Genomic DNA, 17,721 nt, shown 5'->3' with positions numbered 1-17,721 from the left:
TTTTCTCTCCACCTGAAAATGCACACGCTGTGCGAAGTGGGAAGAGAACTGGTTTAGTGGAGCTTCCCAACTTTTGCAATCCAATTTCTCCTAGTTACAGCTGTAAATCTGGTGACCTAACCCTAATCCTGTTCAGGATCTAAATTCTAAATTGATCTGAACTGATCCAATTTAAAAAGAACTACAGATTGACACAATGATCTTCCCACTCCACAAAATTAGTGGATGTTCACTACACACATGCTAACGCCCTCACAAATATGACATTCAGAACGATTCACCCCACAAGTGTATGCACTTGCAGATGTCTTTTTAGATCTCTAAGGGCACCCATAGCTCCCAAAAGTCAGGCGGAAACAAACCCTGTTTCTCACCCAGACTCTTTTTTTTAAATTTGGTTTACATACTGTGGTGTTAATTCTTTTGGTTTTCTTTTGCAGCCTAGTAACCTGTAGGGGGAAAAACCTTATGAATTATGAAGCAGTACTATAGAGTTTGCCATCCATTTGATTAGACGTTATAGCTATTGTACTGCTGTACTATTCTACTATTGCACAAATAAAGGAGTCGATCGACAGCTGAATGAATTAAAGGCTTCATAGATGAAAGGTGTGTTGGTAGGTTTGCTACTAACATCTACATTAACTTTATCAAAAGTTTAATAATTGAAATCCAGCCAAAATTATGAATCATCTGACAACATCTAATTGTGTTTGAATCATTTATCTTGCCTGTATTTAACAACACCACCAATTTCTAGAGAACATAAGTGTTGCATTAAACCCAGTACCGTAAAACAAAAGCACAAAGGTAACGTTTATGAATTTGAATTCCTGATGAGTTTCATCCTACTCACTACCCTGTCCCCAATAACCCCCCTCCCCCAACCTAGCCTTTGCCTACCTACAGGGCATACATTATGATTTAAGTATGGAGGTCACCTGCAGAATTTTCCATTCACTAATGAGAAATCCTATTGATCTCTTTGCCTGCATTTCTGATCTGTGCTCCAAAGTGAGTGAAATTCCACACCAGGAGTATGAATTTGTAAGATTGCATCTACGGTTGTTTGTTTCTTTCAAAGAGTTTTTATATCAGTACCAGGTTTAAAGAAAATTATACCAGCTAATACATCTGAAAAGCTCTACTATTTTTTGCTGCCACTTAAAGGAAGGTGAGATCTAAAGGGGTAACAATGTGATTTTGTGCTCCCAGTGCAGAGCCTGACATAACAAGGAATTGAGGAACAAAGTCAGAATGTGCATTGAACAATTGGAGATTTTAGGTCCAACAATTTCAATCTCTCATCACAGTGACACCTAAAGAGGAGAGAGAGAATGGCCTAAATTTTCTCAATGTGCCAGTGGTGAGGAACCTTGCCAAGCATGGTGAGAAAATTAATAGTATGTTTCCCACAATTTGTTCTTTTTCCCCACACAATCTCTTATCCTTCTAAAGTCCAATGGGTATAGGCCTAAAACAAAAACAGAAATACCTGGAAAAACTTAGCAGGTCTGGCAGCATCGGCGGAGAAGAACAAAGTTGACGTTTCGATTCCTCATGACCCTTCAACAGAACTAAGTAAAAATAGGAGAGGGGTGAAATATAAGCTGGTTTAAGGTGGGGGGGTGAGGGGAGAAGTGGGGTGGGGGTGTGGTTGTAGGGACAAGCAAGCAGTGATAGGAACAGATAACCAAAAGATGTCACAGACAAAAGAACAAAGAGGTGTTGAAGGTGGTGATATTATCTAAAAGAATGTGCTAATTAAGAATGGATAGCAGGACACGCAAGGTACAGATAGCTCTAGTGGGGGTGGGGTGAAATAAGACTAAAAGGGCATAAAAGGTATAGATTTTAAAATAACGGAAGTAGGTGGGAAAAGAAAAATCTATATAAATTATTGGAAAAAACAAAACCTTCTTCCCCCTCCCTTTTGTTTTTTCCAATAATTTATATAGATTTTTCTTTTCCTACCTACTTCCGTTATTTTTAAATTTATACCTTTTATGCCCTTTTAGTCTTATTTCACCCCACCCCCACTAGAGCTATCTGTACCTTGCATGTCCTGCTATCCATTCTTAATTAGCACATTCTTTTAGATAATATCACCACCTTCAACACCTCTTTGTTATTTTGTCTGTGACATCTTTTGGTTATCTGCTCCTATCACTGCTTGCTTGTCCCTACAACCACCCCCCCTACCCACTTCTCCCCCCACCTTAAACCAGCTTATATTTCACCCCTCTCCTATTTTTACTTAGTTCTGTTGAAGGGTCATGAGGACTCAAAACGTCAACTTTGTTCTTCTCTGCCGATGCTGCCAGACCTGCTGAGTTTTTCCAGGTGTTTTTTTGGATTTCCAGCATCCGCAGTTTTTTGTCTTTATCTCTGGGTATAGGCCTAACCTATCCAACCTTTCTTCATAAGACAAGCCCCTTGTCCCAGGAATGAGTTGAGTGAACCTTCTGTGAATTGCTTCTAAAACAATTTTATTTTGAAAAAGATATAATTGTGTTAGAAGTGGTTCAGAGAAGATTCACTCAACTCCTTCCTGGGATGAGGGTCTAATCTTATGAAGAAAGGTTGGACAGGTTTGGCCTATACTCATTGAAGTTTAGAAGAATGAGAGTTGATTTTATTGATACAGATAAGGTCTTGAGGGGATGTGATAATGTAGATACAGGGAGGATATTTCCACTTGTGAAAGAGACTAGAATCAGGGGACACAGTTTAAGAATGCAGTCTACCGTTTAAGACACAGAATCATAGAATTTTAACAGCACAGAAGGGGGCCATTTGGCCCATCATGGCTGTACCAGGTCTCCAAATGAGCATTATGACCTGGTGCCATTGCCCTGCCATTACGGAGACTGAGTTGGAGAGAATTTTCTTTTCTTAATAGGTCATTAGCATGTGGAATTCTCTTCCTCAGAAAGCAGCAGAGGCAGGGTCATTGAATTTATTCAAGGCAGATTTTGATGGACAAGGGAGTCAAGGATTATGGGGGGGGTCAGCTGAATGGCCTATCCTTCCTCCTAAGTCCTATGTTCCTATAACTTTTTAATACATGCTAACTGTGGCAAGGTTCCTTGTCATTGCTATGTATTAGAAAATTTAAGTCATTATTATCATAGAATGATTTTGTCAATAGGTTTAAGGTTACACTGTGTTGCCTTTTAATAAGTACCTGACAAGGTGTACAGCAAAATATTTTACCAGTAATGATGTGTTACTGGGCTTACTTCATTCATCAGAATAGCTGTTAATTCATCAAATTTTGCACAAATGGAACATTATGGGCCTTTTGCAATGGAGAAGATAAATTCAGTTCTGCATTGGAGTGGTGCAACATTTATTATTTATTTTGCATTATTTTAAATAAATAGTGTACTTATTATCTGTGATAAGATTTTTTTAAACAAGGTTGTTCTCTGGCAGTACTACTATTATCATCTGTTTAATGATGGCAATTTCTTGCAAAAGCTGCTCCTCTGAATATTGTTAAGCAAATTTCCATTCATGCTCCATTATAATAATGTAAATTGAAACAAATGTTAAGAATTATACTCGTCAACTGTACAAATTTTGGAATCTGATCAATGGGAAATGAGTAAGTCTAAACACTTGGGGCTGAATTTTTCCCCCATCGGTGGGGGGGTTGTGCGGGAGCGAGTGTGAACCCGATTGGCACCCCCAATTGGTTGTGCGCTGCCATTTTATGTGGGCGGGCCAATTAAGGCCCGGCCAGCGTGACACTCATCTGGAAGCGCTGAGCGCTCCCTGTGCAGGCAGGGGGGCATTCCCTGAGTCGGAACCTGCGCTCTTTCGCGCGAAAGAGAGCAGAAATCTCCGAGGCATGAGGTGCTTTAGGGAGATTAAAGTTTTTAAAAGCTAAATACAGAAAAGAAAATATTATCAGACATGTCCCCTCATGTGACAGTGAGCTGGGACATGTCAATGAAATTTAAAATTTTTTTTTTAATTGTATCTTAAAACACTGCCCTGCCTGTCGATGAGGTTTCATGAGAAATGCGAAGGCTGCCTGGGCTCTTCGCCTGCCCGCCAACCTTAAGGTTGGACGGGCAGCTCATTTAATTATTTTAATTAGTTTTTAATAGGCCTTTGACAGTTCGATGGGCACCCACCGAACTGAAAATCTAAATGATGCGCGGTAACGTTGGGACGCCCGCCCGACATCACCACACGTCATTTTACGCGTCGGTGGGCGGGCTTTGCCCCTGCTCGCCGACCGGAAAATTCTTCCCTTGAGTGTGAAGGAGTTTAAGCACACTAAGTGTTGAAGCTTATATTGCCCACTAGGTGGTGGTGTTGATTCGCCAGGGGATGCAGTCTAATAGTCTAATCACCGTACATACTCATCTAAAAGTCAAGTTTCTAAGACTAAATTTTTAACCTAAAGGTAGGGGGTCAATTTTTACACACTCGAGGGGTTGAAATCCACCCTCTCTATCATCTCACTATTGCAGAGTTGCCAGGTCAGAGACTGTTCCTGCCAACCCCGCCCCTGAAAGTAGTGTAAAAGGAGCCAAAAAATATTTTAATTGCATGTTGATCTGCGCAGACAGGAGGAGCTAAACAGCCGCCTTCAATGGTACGTGATTCTATGATTCCGTCAATGGGTTAATTTGCATCTTGGGCCAGTTTGACTTCAGCAAACGGGATAAGTTCAAAAAGTTTGGATATTTTGGCTAAAAGTTGGACGTCGACCTGTACAAGAACAGAGTTCTGATTTTTTGGTCAAAAGTCAGGGGTCGACTTTATACGAGATCAACCATTACTCGCGTATATAAGGTAGTTGGGAATGCTCAAATATTGAGTGAACCTGTTTTCTTTAAGTCTGCCTGTCTAACAAGCAAAATTTAAATTATCAGCCAAAAGACAGATTACCCATTTACAAGAATAAAACACCAAAATGCAAAAAAGATCTTGCTTTAGTTCATGAAATAAAACTGTCAAAATTGAGAGAAGATATAATCACGTTCCAGAGGATAATGACTGCATATAAAACTATTTTTAACAGAGTCTGCTGATGTTTCTTTATTACTAAAATGCTTAATCTCAGTTAATTGCATATCTAAGCAGATACAGCCCATTAAAGGTGTACCCACATGCATTTTCTATCTAGGAGTAGATAGTAATCTGAAATCCTTTAATGAAAACCTGATATCAATTTACCTTTGGACATCTTAAATAAACACGATGCTACATCATTCTAACACGCTGAACAGACTATTCTTTCCCTTTGTCATAGGTATGATCGTTATTTGGAAAGTGCTCCACAGATTCCCCGGACTCCTTGGGGCATTGAGAGAGAATATGGAGGCACCGGAGTAATAAATCTACCTGATAATCACAGGCCAAAGGCTGAGCCTCCCGCATTAATGGAAAAGGGACACAGGCATTTTGGTTATGGCGGACACCCACTTCCTAGGTTTGTGGCCTATTTAAATGGTTATGGTTATTTAAATGTTTTAATTTTTTTTGGAAACTATTTTATTGCAGCTCTAACTCTTGTGAAAGCTACCATGTAAGTAAAAGATTCCTCGTGCATAGTCTATGTACAGATTGAGATACCAGCAGAAAGCATGTTCCATCCTTGGTTTAAACATGGACAATTTGAAATATTCAACAACACAGATTGAGCACAGGCTATGTTGCTGCTGAATTGATGTGCTTTGTGCTGGTTATGCCCAAAAAGCCAGCACAACACACCCTAATACCTACCCCATGGATTTTCCTATCATGAGTCATTATTTTCTAGTGAAAGCCAGGTGTGTAATTGTATTTCATTCTCTTCTATCTTTATGATTTATTTTTCTAACCTGTTTATTTCTAGAGTACAAGATAAATGTCTGAGTGCCGAGCTGGTCGGCAAACCCAACATGAGCTCAGCTAATTTTCCAGATTTTGGTTCAATTCTGACACCTTTACCTCAGCACATATCAAATGATTTTTCCTTTAAGTGTTGCCTGGAAGGATGACTCTATGCACAGCTTAAGCGGGAGTTTTTACTTACTGACAGACTGGGAGTTGAGGGGCTGAGACGTGTTTGATAGCACAGGAAACCTGGAGCTTCTGCGTTCCCCACATGCTGTGCATTTTAACTCCACAGTGTGTACCTTATGCCCTTGACAGGTTCCCCAACTGGAAGTCCGGTTGATTGGCAGGCTTGGCTTCCAGTGGACAGGAGCACGCCAGAGGAGTCCACAGGACCAAAGTACAACACCTGGTTGGGGGTGACGGGTGCTATTTTTAGTGCAGAGACCACCTGATGGTGCGAAAGCTTGGGCAGATGGGTGGAAGCTCTTCTGCTCTTCTTGCCCCACAAGGAATGCTGTGCAGATACTTGTCTTCTTCGCGAGGCTGTCCTCCCCTCACTGCAGCTATCGGTTTCCTGAGGCTGGGGAAACCTGGGCCGCCACAGTTGAACCTAGCAGGTTAAATCCAAGGCTTCCAGCCTCATTTAACATATTTAAAAAGCCAGCCCCCAGCCTCCCCCTCCTAGGAATGGGTTGGCTTCCCCCCTTGTCCAGCCTCAGTAAAATCTGGAGGCCATCGAATTGGATCCAGCTTCTCAATGCCCTCAGAATTTTTCCCCATTTAGCACCCACCCCACCACCCGATCCCACCTGTCACCTATTTAAATTCCTCCCCCCCCCCCCCCCACAGAGTCATTTAAGCTGTACTGTTCACAATTTCCTAACCACAATTTCAAACTGTGTGTCAGTGCAGCTGGAATGACACTGCCCCCTTTATTCCATGGGCTTTAACTTTGGTGGGCCTGTTATGTGGCAGTTTATCAGATGGTCTTTGGATTCCATGTACAACACATCAACCGCATTACCCTCATCAACCCTCTCTGTTACCTCATCGAAAAACTCAATCAAGTTATAGTTAAACATGATTTGCCTTAATAAATCAGTGCTGGCTTTCTTTAATAAATCCACACTGGTCCAAGTGATAATTTTATACGGGATTATCATTTCTAAAAGCTTTCCTGCCTTCAAAGTTAAACTGCCTGGGCTATAGTAACTGGGGGTAACATCTGCAATTTTGCAATGATCTGGCACCATTCCTGTACCTAAGAAAGATTGGACGATTGTAACCAGGCCTTCCGCAATTTCCACCCTTACTTCCCTCAGTATCCTCGGATGCATCTCATCCAGTACTGGTGACTTATCAACTTTAAGTATAGCCAGCCTTCCTAATACCTCTTTATTAACATTTAGCCCATCCAGTGTTTCAGCTATCTCCACTTTCACTATGATTTTGACACCATCTTTGTCTTTGGTAGGTAGCTACAAATTACTCATTTAATACCTCATCCATGACCTCTGTCTCTGTGTAAACTCCCTTTTTGGTCCCTAATTGGCCCCACTCCTTCTGTTACTACCCTTCTACAATTTTTATGATTATAGAGGACTTTTAGATTTATTTTTATGTTAGCTACCAGTCTTTTCTCCTGCTTCCTATTGTGTCTCCTTATTTTTTCACTTCCCCTCTGAACTTCCTATATTCAGTCAGATTCTCAATTGTATTATCAACCTGACATCTGTTATACACACCCTTTATCTGCTTCATCTTTCTCTCTCTCTCTCTTTCATGATGTATGGAGCTCCGGCTTTGTTTGTCCTATCTTTCATCTTCTTGGCAATATACCTCAACTGTACCTGAACTATCTCCTCTTTAAAGGAAGCCCATTGTTATGTTAGAGTTTTGCCAGCTAACCCTTGATTCCAATTTACCAGGGACTTATCCTTATCCCATTAAATTTGCCCTCCCCAATTAGTTAGTTTTATCTCCAGGTTGGCTGTTTGTCCTATTCCATAGCGTTATAAGATTTAGGCTAGCTATGATCACTATCCCCTAAATTTTCCTCTACTGGCACTTGATCCCTTGACCCACCTCATTCCCAACCATTGTCAACCAGATCCAGCAGTGCCTCCTTCCTTGTTGGGTCAGAAACATTGAGCCATAACTTGAGCTCTACAGCATCATATTTTGGGGGGGGCGAGTGGGGGGGCGACCTCCAAAGATATGCTGGGGAATCCCCTTCAGAAGTTCCCAGGTAAGGTTTGCATGGCAATTGCCCAAGGTAAAAACTTCTCCTGCACTAGGAGCCATCTGAAAATGCAACTTAAATCACAAACTTTGGATGGTTCTGACTGGGTTAGATCAATAATTACCCAGAAATAGTTAGAAGGGTTAAAAGCACTTCTAACTTCTGGGTAACTATTGTACACACCCAGGGGCTCCCCACACATCACTGCCCACTGCCCCACCCCCACCCCAAGGGGTTCTCCCTCTCCCTCTCCTCATTATGTATTATATATTTGCATCTTGCTGTTGTTTCCTTGCAAATTTGTTTCTTTCTCACTAGTTAGTGGCCCATAGAATACACCTAGTAGTGCAATAGAATCTCTATTGTTTCTAAGCTCTAACCAAATAGATTCTGTCCTTGATACCTCTAGGACATCCTCACTCTCTCTAGCACAGTAATATTCTCCCTAATCAATAATGCCACCCCTTTTTCATTTCTTTCCTTTCCTATCTTTCCAAAACCGCATTTATTTCGAGAGGACTAGAATATAAAAGCAGGGATGTGCTGCTGAGGCTTTATAAGGCTCTGGTCAGACCACATTTAGAATATTGTGAGCAATTTTGGGCCCCGTATCTCAGGAAGGATGTGCTGGCCCTGGAGAGGGTCCAAAGGAGGTTCACGAGAATGATCCCAGGAATGAAAGGCTTAACATATGAGGAACGTTTGAGGACTCTGGGTCTATACTTGATGGAGTTTAGAAGGATGAGGGGGAATCTGATTGAAACTTACAGAATACTGAAAGGCCTGGATAGAGTGGACGTGGGGAAGATGTTTCCATTAGTAGGAGAGACTAGGACCCGAGGGCACAGCCTCAGAATAAAGGGAAGACCTTTTAGAACAGAGATGAGGAGAAACTTCTTTAGCCAGAGAGTGATGAATCTATGGAATTCATTGCCACAAAAGGCTGTGGAGGCCAGGTCATTGAGTGTATTTAAGACCGAGATAGATAGGTACTTGATTGGTAAGGGGATCAAAGGTTACGGGGAGAAGGTGGGAGAATGGGGTTGAGAAACTTATCAACCATGATTGAATGGCGGAGCAGACTCAATGGGCCGAATAGCCTAATTTCTGCTCTTATGCCTTATGGTCTAACCCCTTTTATCAAGGAATACCTAGTACTCAGTTCTGACCTTTTTTTGTGTCAGGTTTCCGTTATTGCCACAATGACATATTCCCACATGGCTATCTGTGCCTACAACTCAACAATCTTATTTACCATGTTCCCTGTGTTCACTTGCATGAACCCTAGGAATGTAGGAGCAGGAGTAGGCCATTTGGCCCCTTAAGCCCACTCTGCCATTTAACTAGATCAGGGCTGATCTTCTACCTTGCGCTATGCCCATATCCTTTGTCATTGGTATATAGGAATCTATCAACCTCTGCTTTGAACATACTCAATGACTGATCCTCCACATCCCTCTGAGGTAGAGAATTCCAAAGAATCACCACCCTCTGCCTGAAGAAATTCATCCTCTAGGATCTAGGCCCTAAATTGCCTACCTCTTATTCTGAGACTGTGTCTCCTGGTTCTAACAACCGCAGCCCCCACCCCCAACCAGGGGAAACATCCCCTCTGCATCTGCCCTGTCGAGCCCTATCAGGATTTTGTACACTTCAATATGGTCACTTCTTCTTCTTCTTCTTCTTCTTCTAAACACTGGAGAATACAGGCCCAGACTCCTCAATTTCTCCTCATAGGCCAACCTTGCCATCCCAGAGATTAGTCTAGTGAACCTTTGCACTCCCTCTATGGCAAGTATATCCTTTTTAGGCAAGAAGACCAAAACTGCACATAATACTTCATGGGCAGGATTTTACCATCAGCGAGCGGGCCCCGCCCCCGCTCGCTGACGCAAGATGACGTCGGGCGGAACTCCCAACATCACCCCGCCCCGTTTAAATCTTCAGGAAGGCGGGGGCGCAGCAAAATCAGCTGCGGGCCCGCCGACCTGTCAATGGTCGATTGAGGCCATTGACAGGATCAATTAAGCAATTAAAGGACCTGCCCGTCCAACCTTCAGGTTGGCGGGCAGGCCAGGAGCCCCAGCGGCAACTAGAAAAAAACATGAAACCTCATCCAGCAGCGGGATGAGGTTTCATGTAGGGTTTTAAAAATTTTAATAAAGTTGTTAGGGAAATTATGAACGTCCCAACTCATGCGACGTTGCCCCATGAGGGGACATGTAAGGGAATTTCTTTTTCTATTTTTAATATTGTTGAAAGTAGAGGCAATCTCCCTGAGGCAGCACATAGCCTCAGGGAGATGAGTGTGCTCTTTCGTGCGAATGCGTGAAAGAGTGCACTCTTGATTGTAGGGATTCCCCCCCCTCCTCCCGCACAAGGAGCGCATAGCGTTTCCCTGCGGACATCACGCTGGGTGGGCCTTCATTGGCCCACCCACGTAAAATGGCGCGCCAGCCCATCAACTCCCCCTCCCCCCGCCACCCACCCCCCTCAAGATGGGGGGGAAAATTCTGCCTCCTGTATAGAGCCTTGGTGAGACCACACAACTGCAGTAAGACTTCTTACACCTATACTCAAATCCCCTTGCAATAAAGGCTAAAATACCATTTGCCTTCTTGATTGCTTGTTGCACCTGCATGTTGGCTTTCAGTGACTTGTGAACAAGATCACCCAAGTCCCCTTAGACATCAACACTTCCCAATCTCCCTCCATTTAAGAAATATTCTGTGTTATCCTACCAAAGTGGATAACTTCACATTTTTCCACATTATATTTCACCTGCTTCACTTAACTTGTCTAAAGCCCCTTTAAACTCTGAACCTAACTTGGACCTTATTACATTCCCTCTAACTCTCACCTTGCCATATACCTTACCATTTCCATTACCATTTCTTACTCTAGTGCTTTTTTAAATTCATTTGCGGGATGTGGGTGTCGCTGACTAGGCCAGCTCGAAAGATGCTACATACAAGAGCGATAAAGCATTGCATTTTAGCCTTTTTGTCTTTTATGTCCCCACTTTAAAGACTCTGGAACTGGCAGAGTACCAAAACCTGTTTGAGATGTCCTGTAGAATTTTTTTTTATCCATAGGGTATGGCATAAATCATGATTAAATAACAGGACATCTCCTGTACTGCAATAATCTGTTGTAAGTACCTTCATGATTAGCTGACAGAAGTAGACCCAAGAGCTTTTACATTATAACTCTACTACAGGAGCATACATCAGGAATTCAAGCACTGACATCAGTGGGCACTACATGATCTTCTGTCTACACCTTCCATGGTGGAAGACAGAATTGTACCTTCATATTATGCTATGCATCCAAATGGAGGTAGACATACTGAGCTCCTTCCAATAGGCTTTAAAACCTTTATACAAATGAATTTACTTAGTTCATTCTATTTCCTACCACTGAAGACCTACCGACTGATATTATGAGAGAGAGCCTATGGGTTGATGAAGTTGGTTAAATATAAATATGATGGCTCGTTGTTAGCTGCTACTTCCTCGCAACGGCCTGCCACTTGCTGATATTTCTGAAACTACAAGTTCAGATTTATGGGGTTTTAGGGACAATAAACCTGTTGGCATGTTTATTAGCTTGGTGGCAGCCTTACCATGCCATCCAATTTTTATAAAAGATGTTATTTACTGGTGTAGAATTGGATATATGTATATTGCGTCCATATGGAAGCATCTGCTAATTATCTGCTTAACTGTGTTTTTTGTGTGTAGCGATGTTGTTATCGAACAATATTATGATTTGACCCAACTGAAAAAGAGCCAACTTCGCCCCACTGATCAGCTGTAAGTTTCACTGTTTTTCTATAAAGTACTATTCCGCTGAATATAAAATAAAATTTGTCTTTGAAACAAATGGAGGGGATATTGTGCTCATTAAATATCCAATTTTCCATTTTTACATTAGCATGAAGCCCTTTTGGGTTAAATGGAAAGGCAGAGTTTCCCCTGCTCTATTCCAAGCTGAAACGAATGCCACCTACTACACAGTATGTTATTTTCACTTCTCGGAAAAGCTGTTGTAACATATACTTGCGAGGTTAACAATGAAGGGCAAATTTTCCATTCCGTTTTGTCTACCAGAAGCGCACATCAAGAATTTGGGTGTGTGCCCCTCAATTTTCCAGCCACGAGAAATTTGTGACGGATTATAGGCCTCAACTCCTGATATAATACGAGTGTCAAGTAACAAAACGTAATGATCCTGCATTTCTTTAGGAATTCCCCTTGGCTAACTTAGGCAGCATAATCAGTGGACAAACATCAATGTATATTTTCACACTCAGTAAATTCAAGAAATAATGAGATTCATATCAAGTAATGAAGGTAAAGATGACCCTAAATTCTGGGGCTGGGCTACTGCCAGTCTCCAGTCATAATAGGCAGGAGGCTGGAGGAACCCTGAGAGAAGTTGGATGAAGAGATGTTTTATTCCATATTGAAAGACTAGGAGAAACACTGCAGAATTTCAGGTTTGTACCTGACCCTGGGTCCCTTAACAGCTATAAAACAAAGCACAAATACTGTGTTGCTTTAAATATCTTTCTATATGCTATTACAATAAACAAAAAAAAGGTTCTGTCACAATGTTTTCTTAAATGACTATTGATTTGCTTCAAAACTAGTCATTAATAAGGTTATTTTGGGAGCATTGAATGAGTGACATACTGATACTTTGTGACTTAGATTGACAAGTTCTCGCTTGTTTGACCAGTTAGTAGGCTTAGGGCTATCAATTATTTTATGAATTCCCTCTGCTCACTCTGCTTCTGTAGTACAAATGGATTGTATGTTTGTTTTTTTTAAAAAAAGTGAAGCACTTTGCTTGCATCCTGCAAATTAAAATTCCCTCCGCTCACTCTGCTTCTGTAGTACAAATGGATCGTATGTTTGTTTTAAAAAAAAATGAAGCACTTTGTTTGCATCCTGCAAAATAAAATTAATGAGCGGTATTGTACATTATGATGTAAAATATCTTCAGATTACTCAATAACATCTATTGGAGATCAAACGAGGTTTCACTTGACACTTTTGAACATAGTACTGTTTCTGTAAAACTAACAATAAGAAATGCCTTTAATTTTAAAGTTTAAAAATAAAAGTCCACATAACGTGTGCCCACAGAATGCACATTTATTGCCTGGTTATCAACTGATTACTTTTTGTGAATTTTGATTTTTCTTGCCTTGTGGCAAGATGATACCCAAGTTGCAAGTTTTAATTTTATCACAAGTAGATTTTGACAAATATCAGAAATCTGGGCATGGAGGTGAACAGGCCCTGCAGGGTTCTTCATCCATTAAAACCCTACTGACCTCCACACTTTTTAATTAGCAATGCAAGCTCTCAGCATGCCAAGTTTGGTTGTACTGATCCATGCTCTTAAATTGAACATAACTCCTTTTTCTGTTTTAGGCTTCCATCTACTGCAGAGTTTGCGTTGGAGTAAGTAAATTGAGCAGGTCTAAGTTTTATAATGGCCATTTCTATATACAGCTTTAAATGTAATTCTAAAAACTACCTATTATTTGCACTTAATATGTGATTAATGCACTGATTCATTTTTCTTGCATGAAAAACATTTCAAGTATCCAGTTCTTTTAAACAATGTAATTAACACCACAAAGTGGAAATTTAGTGTGAGGAAATTGATCAGATAATTTGAATTGAGCAACTTAGAAATTACGAAATAGTGATAATGTGCTTTTATAGAATCATTAAATTTTGGAACTCAGAAGGTGGCAATTCAGCTCTTCCTGCCTATGCTAGCCATTTTGAAAGAGCTAAATGTCTCTGCTCTTTCTGCACAGCCCTGCAAATTTTCACATGTCAAGAAATATCAACTTTGCTTGCCCCCACCCTTGTGTTTTTAGACAACGCATTCCAGATCATCATAACTCATTGTGTAAAAATGATTTTTCTCATGTCACCTCTGTTCATAATTTTGTACATCTCTATCAAATCTCCCCTTAATCTTTTCTATTCTAAATAGAAGAACCTTAGTTTCTCTAATCTCTCCAGGTAACTAAAGTTTTTCATCTCCATACCTGCTTAATAAATCTTCTGTGCACCCTCTCATCCTTCCTGAAATATGTTGCCAGAATTAGCCAAAATAGTCCATCTGGGGTCTAACCAGTGTTGTATAAAGGGTTAGCATAACCTCCTTGCTTTTGTATTCTATTCTTCTATTAATAAAGCCAAGGACCCTGACTGCCTTTTTAACAGCTTTCTGAAGTTGTCCTGCCACCTTCAAAATTGGTGTTTTTTTTTAATTCTTTCATTACGTGGGCATTGCTGGCAAGGCCAGCATTTGTTGCCCTTGAACTGAGTGGTTTGCTAGGCCATTTCAAAAGGCTGTTAAAAGTCAACCACATATCTGTGGACATGGAGTCAGATGTAGGCCAGACCAGGTAAGGATGGCAGTTTTCCTCCCCTAAAGGACATTAATTAACCATGGTCGTGGTTACCATTACTGAGACTAGGTTTCAATTCCAGATTTATTAATTAAATTTAAATTCTACCAGCTGCCCTGGTGGGATTTGAACCCATGTCCACAGAGCATTAGCTTGAGCCTCTGGATTACCAGTCCAGTGACAACATCACCTCCCAAGTATCCACATCCCTAAGGACTCTGTTTGCTACAACCTGCTTAATATTGTAATATTTAGTTTATATTTTCTCTCCATTATTTCTACTGAAATGAATCACTTCACACTTATTTACATTAAATTTTACCGGTCTTGTATCTGCCTATTTCATCAGTGTGTCTATATCCTGCTGAACAGTTTACAACATTTCCAGATTTTGTGTCAGCTGAAAATGTTGAAATTACTCCCTAAATACTCAACCCCAGATCATTAATATCTATCAAAAAGAGCAGTGGTCCTAATACTAACCCCTGGGGAACACCACTGTATACTTCCCACCAATCTGAAAAAACATGATTATTCTCATTTTCTGTCAATTAGCCAATTTTGTATCCATACAGCTACTGTCACTTTAATCCCATGAGTTTTAGTTTTGCTATCAAGTCCGTTATGTTGTACATCAAATTTCTTTTGAAAGTCCATATATGCAACATCAAAAGCACTGCTCTCCTCAATCCTCTCTATTACTTTACTAAAATCTCAATCCAGTTAATCAAAAACAATTTGTCTTTAACAAATCTGTGTTGGCTTTCATTTATGTATGCATATTTTTTCATTTGCCAATAATTTTGTCCTGGATGATTGTCTCTAAAGGTTTCCCCACCACTGACGCTAGACTGAGTTGCTGGATAACTCCCTCGCCCCTTTTTTGAACACAGGTGTAACATTTGCAAACCTCTAGCCCTCTGGCACCACTCTCAGATCAGAAGAATGTGGTTAGAGTCCCTGCAACTTCCACCCATATTTAATAACCTAGGGTGATTGCATCTGGATCAGGTGACTTTTCTACTTTGAATGTGATCATCTCTTTTTGTGCCTCTTCATTTTTATCTTATCTAATTTCTCTGCTACCTCTTCCTTTTTACTGTGTTTTTAACAGTATCCCCTTCTTTAGTGAAGCCAGATACAAAGTACTAATTTAATATAAAAGTTCATGCACTCTGCCTCCCAAAGATCTCCTTTTTGATCCTGAAACAGCCCTGCCTTTTTGTTACTTATGTTTCTAAAAGATTTTTGTGTTCTCTTTTGTGTGACGCAATAAACATTCTCGTTTCCTTTTTCAATTGTCCTTTGTACATTTTTTATTCAGCTTCGTTCTTCACTGAATTATAACCTGTCATTTATCATAAGCCTCCTTTTCATGTTTAATTTTAATCTGTTTATCTTTAGTCATAGAGGGAGTTCTAGCTTTGTATGTCCTTCCTTTTCTCCATTGTGGGAATGTGTATTGTTCATCATTGATTTTTTTTAATGTGTTCCACTATTAAATTAGATTAGAGGCTGATCTGTACCTCAACTCCATTTAGCCATTTTTGTTCTGTACCCCTTGATAACCTTACTAAACAAAAAATTATCGATCAGAGTCCTGAAAATGTCAATTAACTCAATATCTACAGCCTTATGGGAGGGAAAATGCTACTTTTTTTTTCTAACCTTTGTGTGAAAAAGTGTTTCCCGATTGCACTCCTAAATGGCCTAGTTCTAATTTTAGGATATGCCCACTCATTCTCGATTCCGGCACTAGAGGAAATAGATTCTCACAATCTGCCCTATCAAATCCCTTAATCATGTTAAATTCCTGGAGTAAATTACTCCCCAATCCTCAATTCTCCTTAAAACTCAAGAGAATGCAACCAAAATTTATGCAGCCTATCCTTATAATGTAACCCTTTAAGCCCCAGTATCATTCTGTAAAAGATTTTTGATAGAGTAGTGAGTGAAATTGAGAAGCAAGGATTGAGCATAAGTTGTAAGAAAACAAAGGCTGGAATTTTCTGGCCTCTCCTGCTGATGGGATCTCCCGGCTCTGTCAAAGCCAATGGACGTTTGACTGGCTCACTGCATCCGCTGTGGCGAGACTGGAAAATCCAAGTTAAAATGTCTAGTGGTGTCCAAAAAGAAAATCATTCCAGAATGTAAAAATCACAGTGGAAAAATGAAAAGATCAAACAGGTAGACAAATTGTGTTACCTAGGAAGTATGTTAATATCGGACAGAGTGCGCGACCAAGAAATAAGATGAATGATTGGAATGGTCAAAGATGCATTTCAGAAAATTAAGAAGGTTATGGTCAACTCAAAATTAGCCATGAAAATAAAGCTGAGAATCCTAGAATGCTACATCACGCTAATCGGAAGCGAGTGTTGGACAATCATTGAAGCAATGCAGAGGAGAATTGAGGCTGTAGAGTTGTGGTTTTTAATATTGAAGATAGCTTGGACAAGCCACACTACCAATGAAGAGCTGCTAGTAAAATCTGAGATCAAAAGAACTCTGCTGGCCAACATCAGGAAGAGATAGTTGGAATTTCTTGGGCATGTAATAAGAAATCATGATTTAGAAACTCTGATGCTGATGGGAAAGATTGATGGTAAAATCCAATAGGGGAGGCGCAGTGGTATTGTAACTGGACTGGTTAGCCAGAGACCCAGTGTAATACACTCGAATCCTGCCATGGCAGGTGGTGGAATTTGAATTCAATAAAGAAATCTGGAATTAAAAGTCTAATGATGACCATGAAACCATTGTCAATTGCTGTAAGAATCCACCTGGTTCACTAATGTCCTTTAGGGAAGGAAATCTGCCATCCTTACCTGGTCTGACCTACATGTGACTCCAGACCCACAGCAATGTTGTTCACTCACTCGTAAATGTCCTCTGAACAAGGGCAATTAGGGATGGGCAATAAGTGCTGGCCTAGCCTGCGACACCCACATCCAATGAATTTTAAAAAAGATTGATGTAGACAAAGAACGATTTTTAAAGAGCTTCATGAACTGAATGAATGTACTACCAACGAAGATGACCCATACATCCAGAGCAAAATTAACATGGAGGTCCGTGATCACCAACACCCTCGTTGGGCATGGCACCTGGAGAGAGAGAGAGAGAGAAAGAGATAATTCTGTACGGTTTACAGAATGAGAAGCACTGTCAGTATTTGTATTAAGTGCGCAGACAC

At 40.6% G+C, this 17,721-nt stretch overlaps 1 protein-coding gene across 1 annotated transcript in view; it reads left to right on the top strand.

Annotated features, from left to right (window-relative positions):
- Nucleotides 1–17,721, top strand: part of spmip4 (sperm microtubule inner protein 4) — an 88,491-nt gene that overhangs the window by 8,089 nt on the left and 62,681 nt on the right. Inside the window, exons 2-4 of the mRNA XM_078535693.1 lie at nucleotides 5,273–5,452; nucleotides 11,827–11,898; nucleotides 13,528–13,557. Coding sequence (XP_078391819.1) covers nucleotides 5,273–5,452; nucleotides 11,827–11,898; nucleotides 13,528–13,557 — 282 coding nt within the window. The remainder of the gene's footprint in view (nucleotides 1–5,272; nucleotides 5,453–11,826; nucleotides 11,899–13,527; nucleotides 13,558–17,721) is intronic.

Source organism: Cetorhinus maximus, chromosome 3 (assembly GCF_964194155.1).
Source record: "Cetorhinus maximus chromosome 3, sCetMax3.hap1.1, whole genome shotgun sequence".
NCBI classification, from domain to species: Eukaryota; Metazoa; Chordata; class Chondrichthyes; order Lamniformes; family Cetorhinidae; genus Cetorhinus; species Cetorhinus maximus.
Note: the sequence above shows the minus strand (reverse complement) of the source record. Positions and strands in the feature narration are given on the sequence as shown.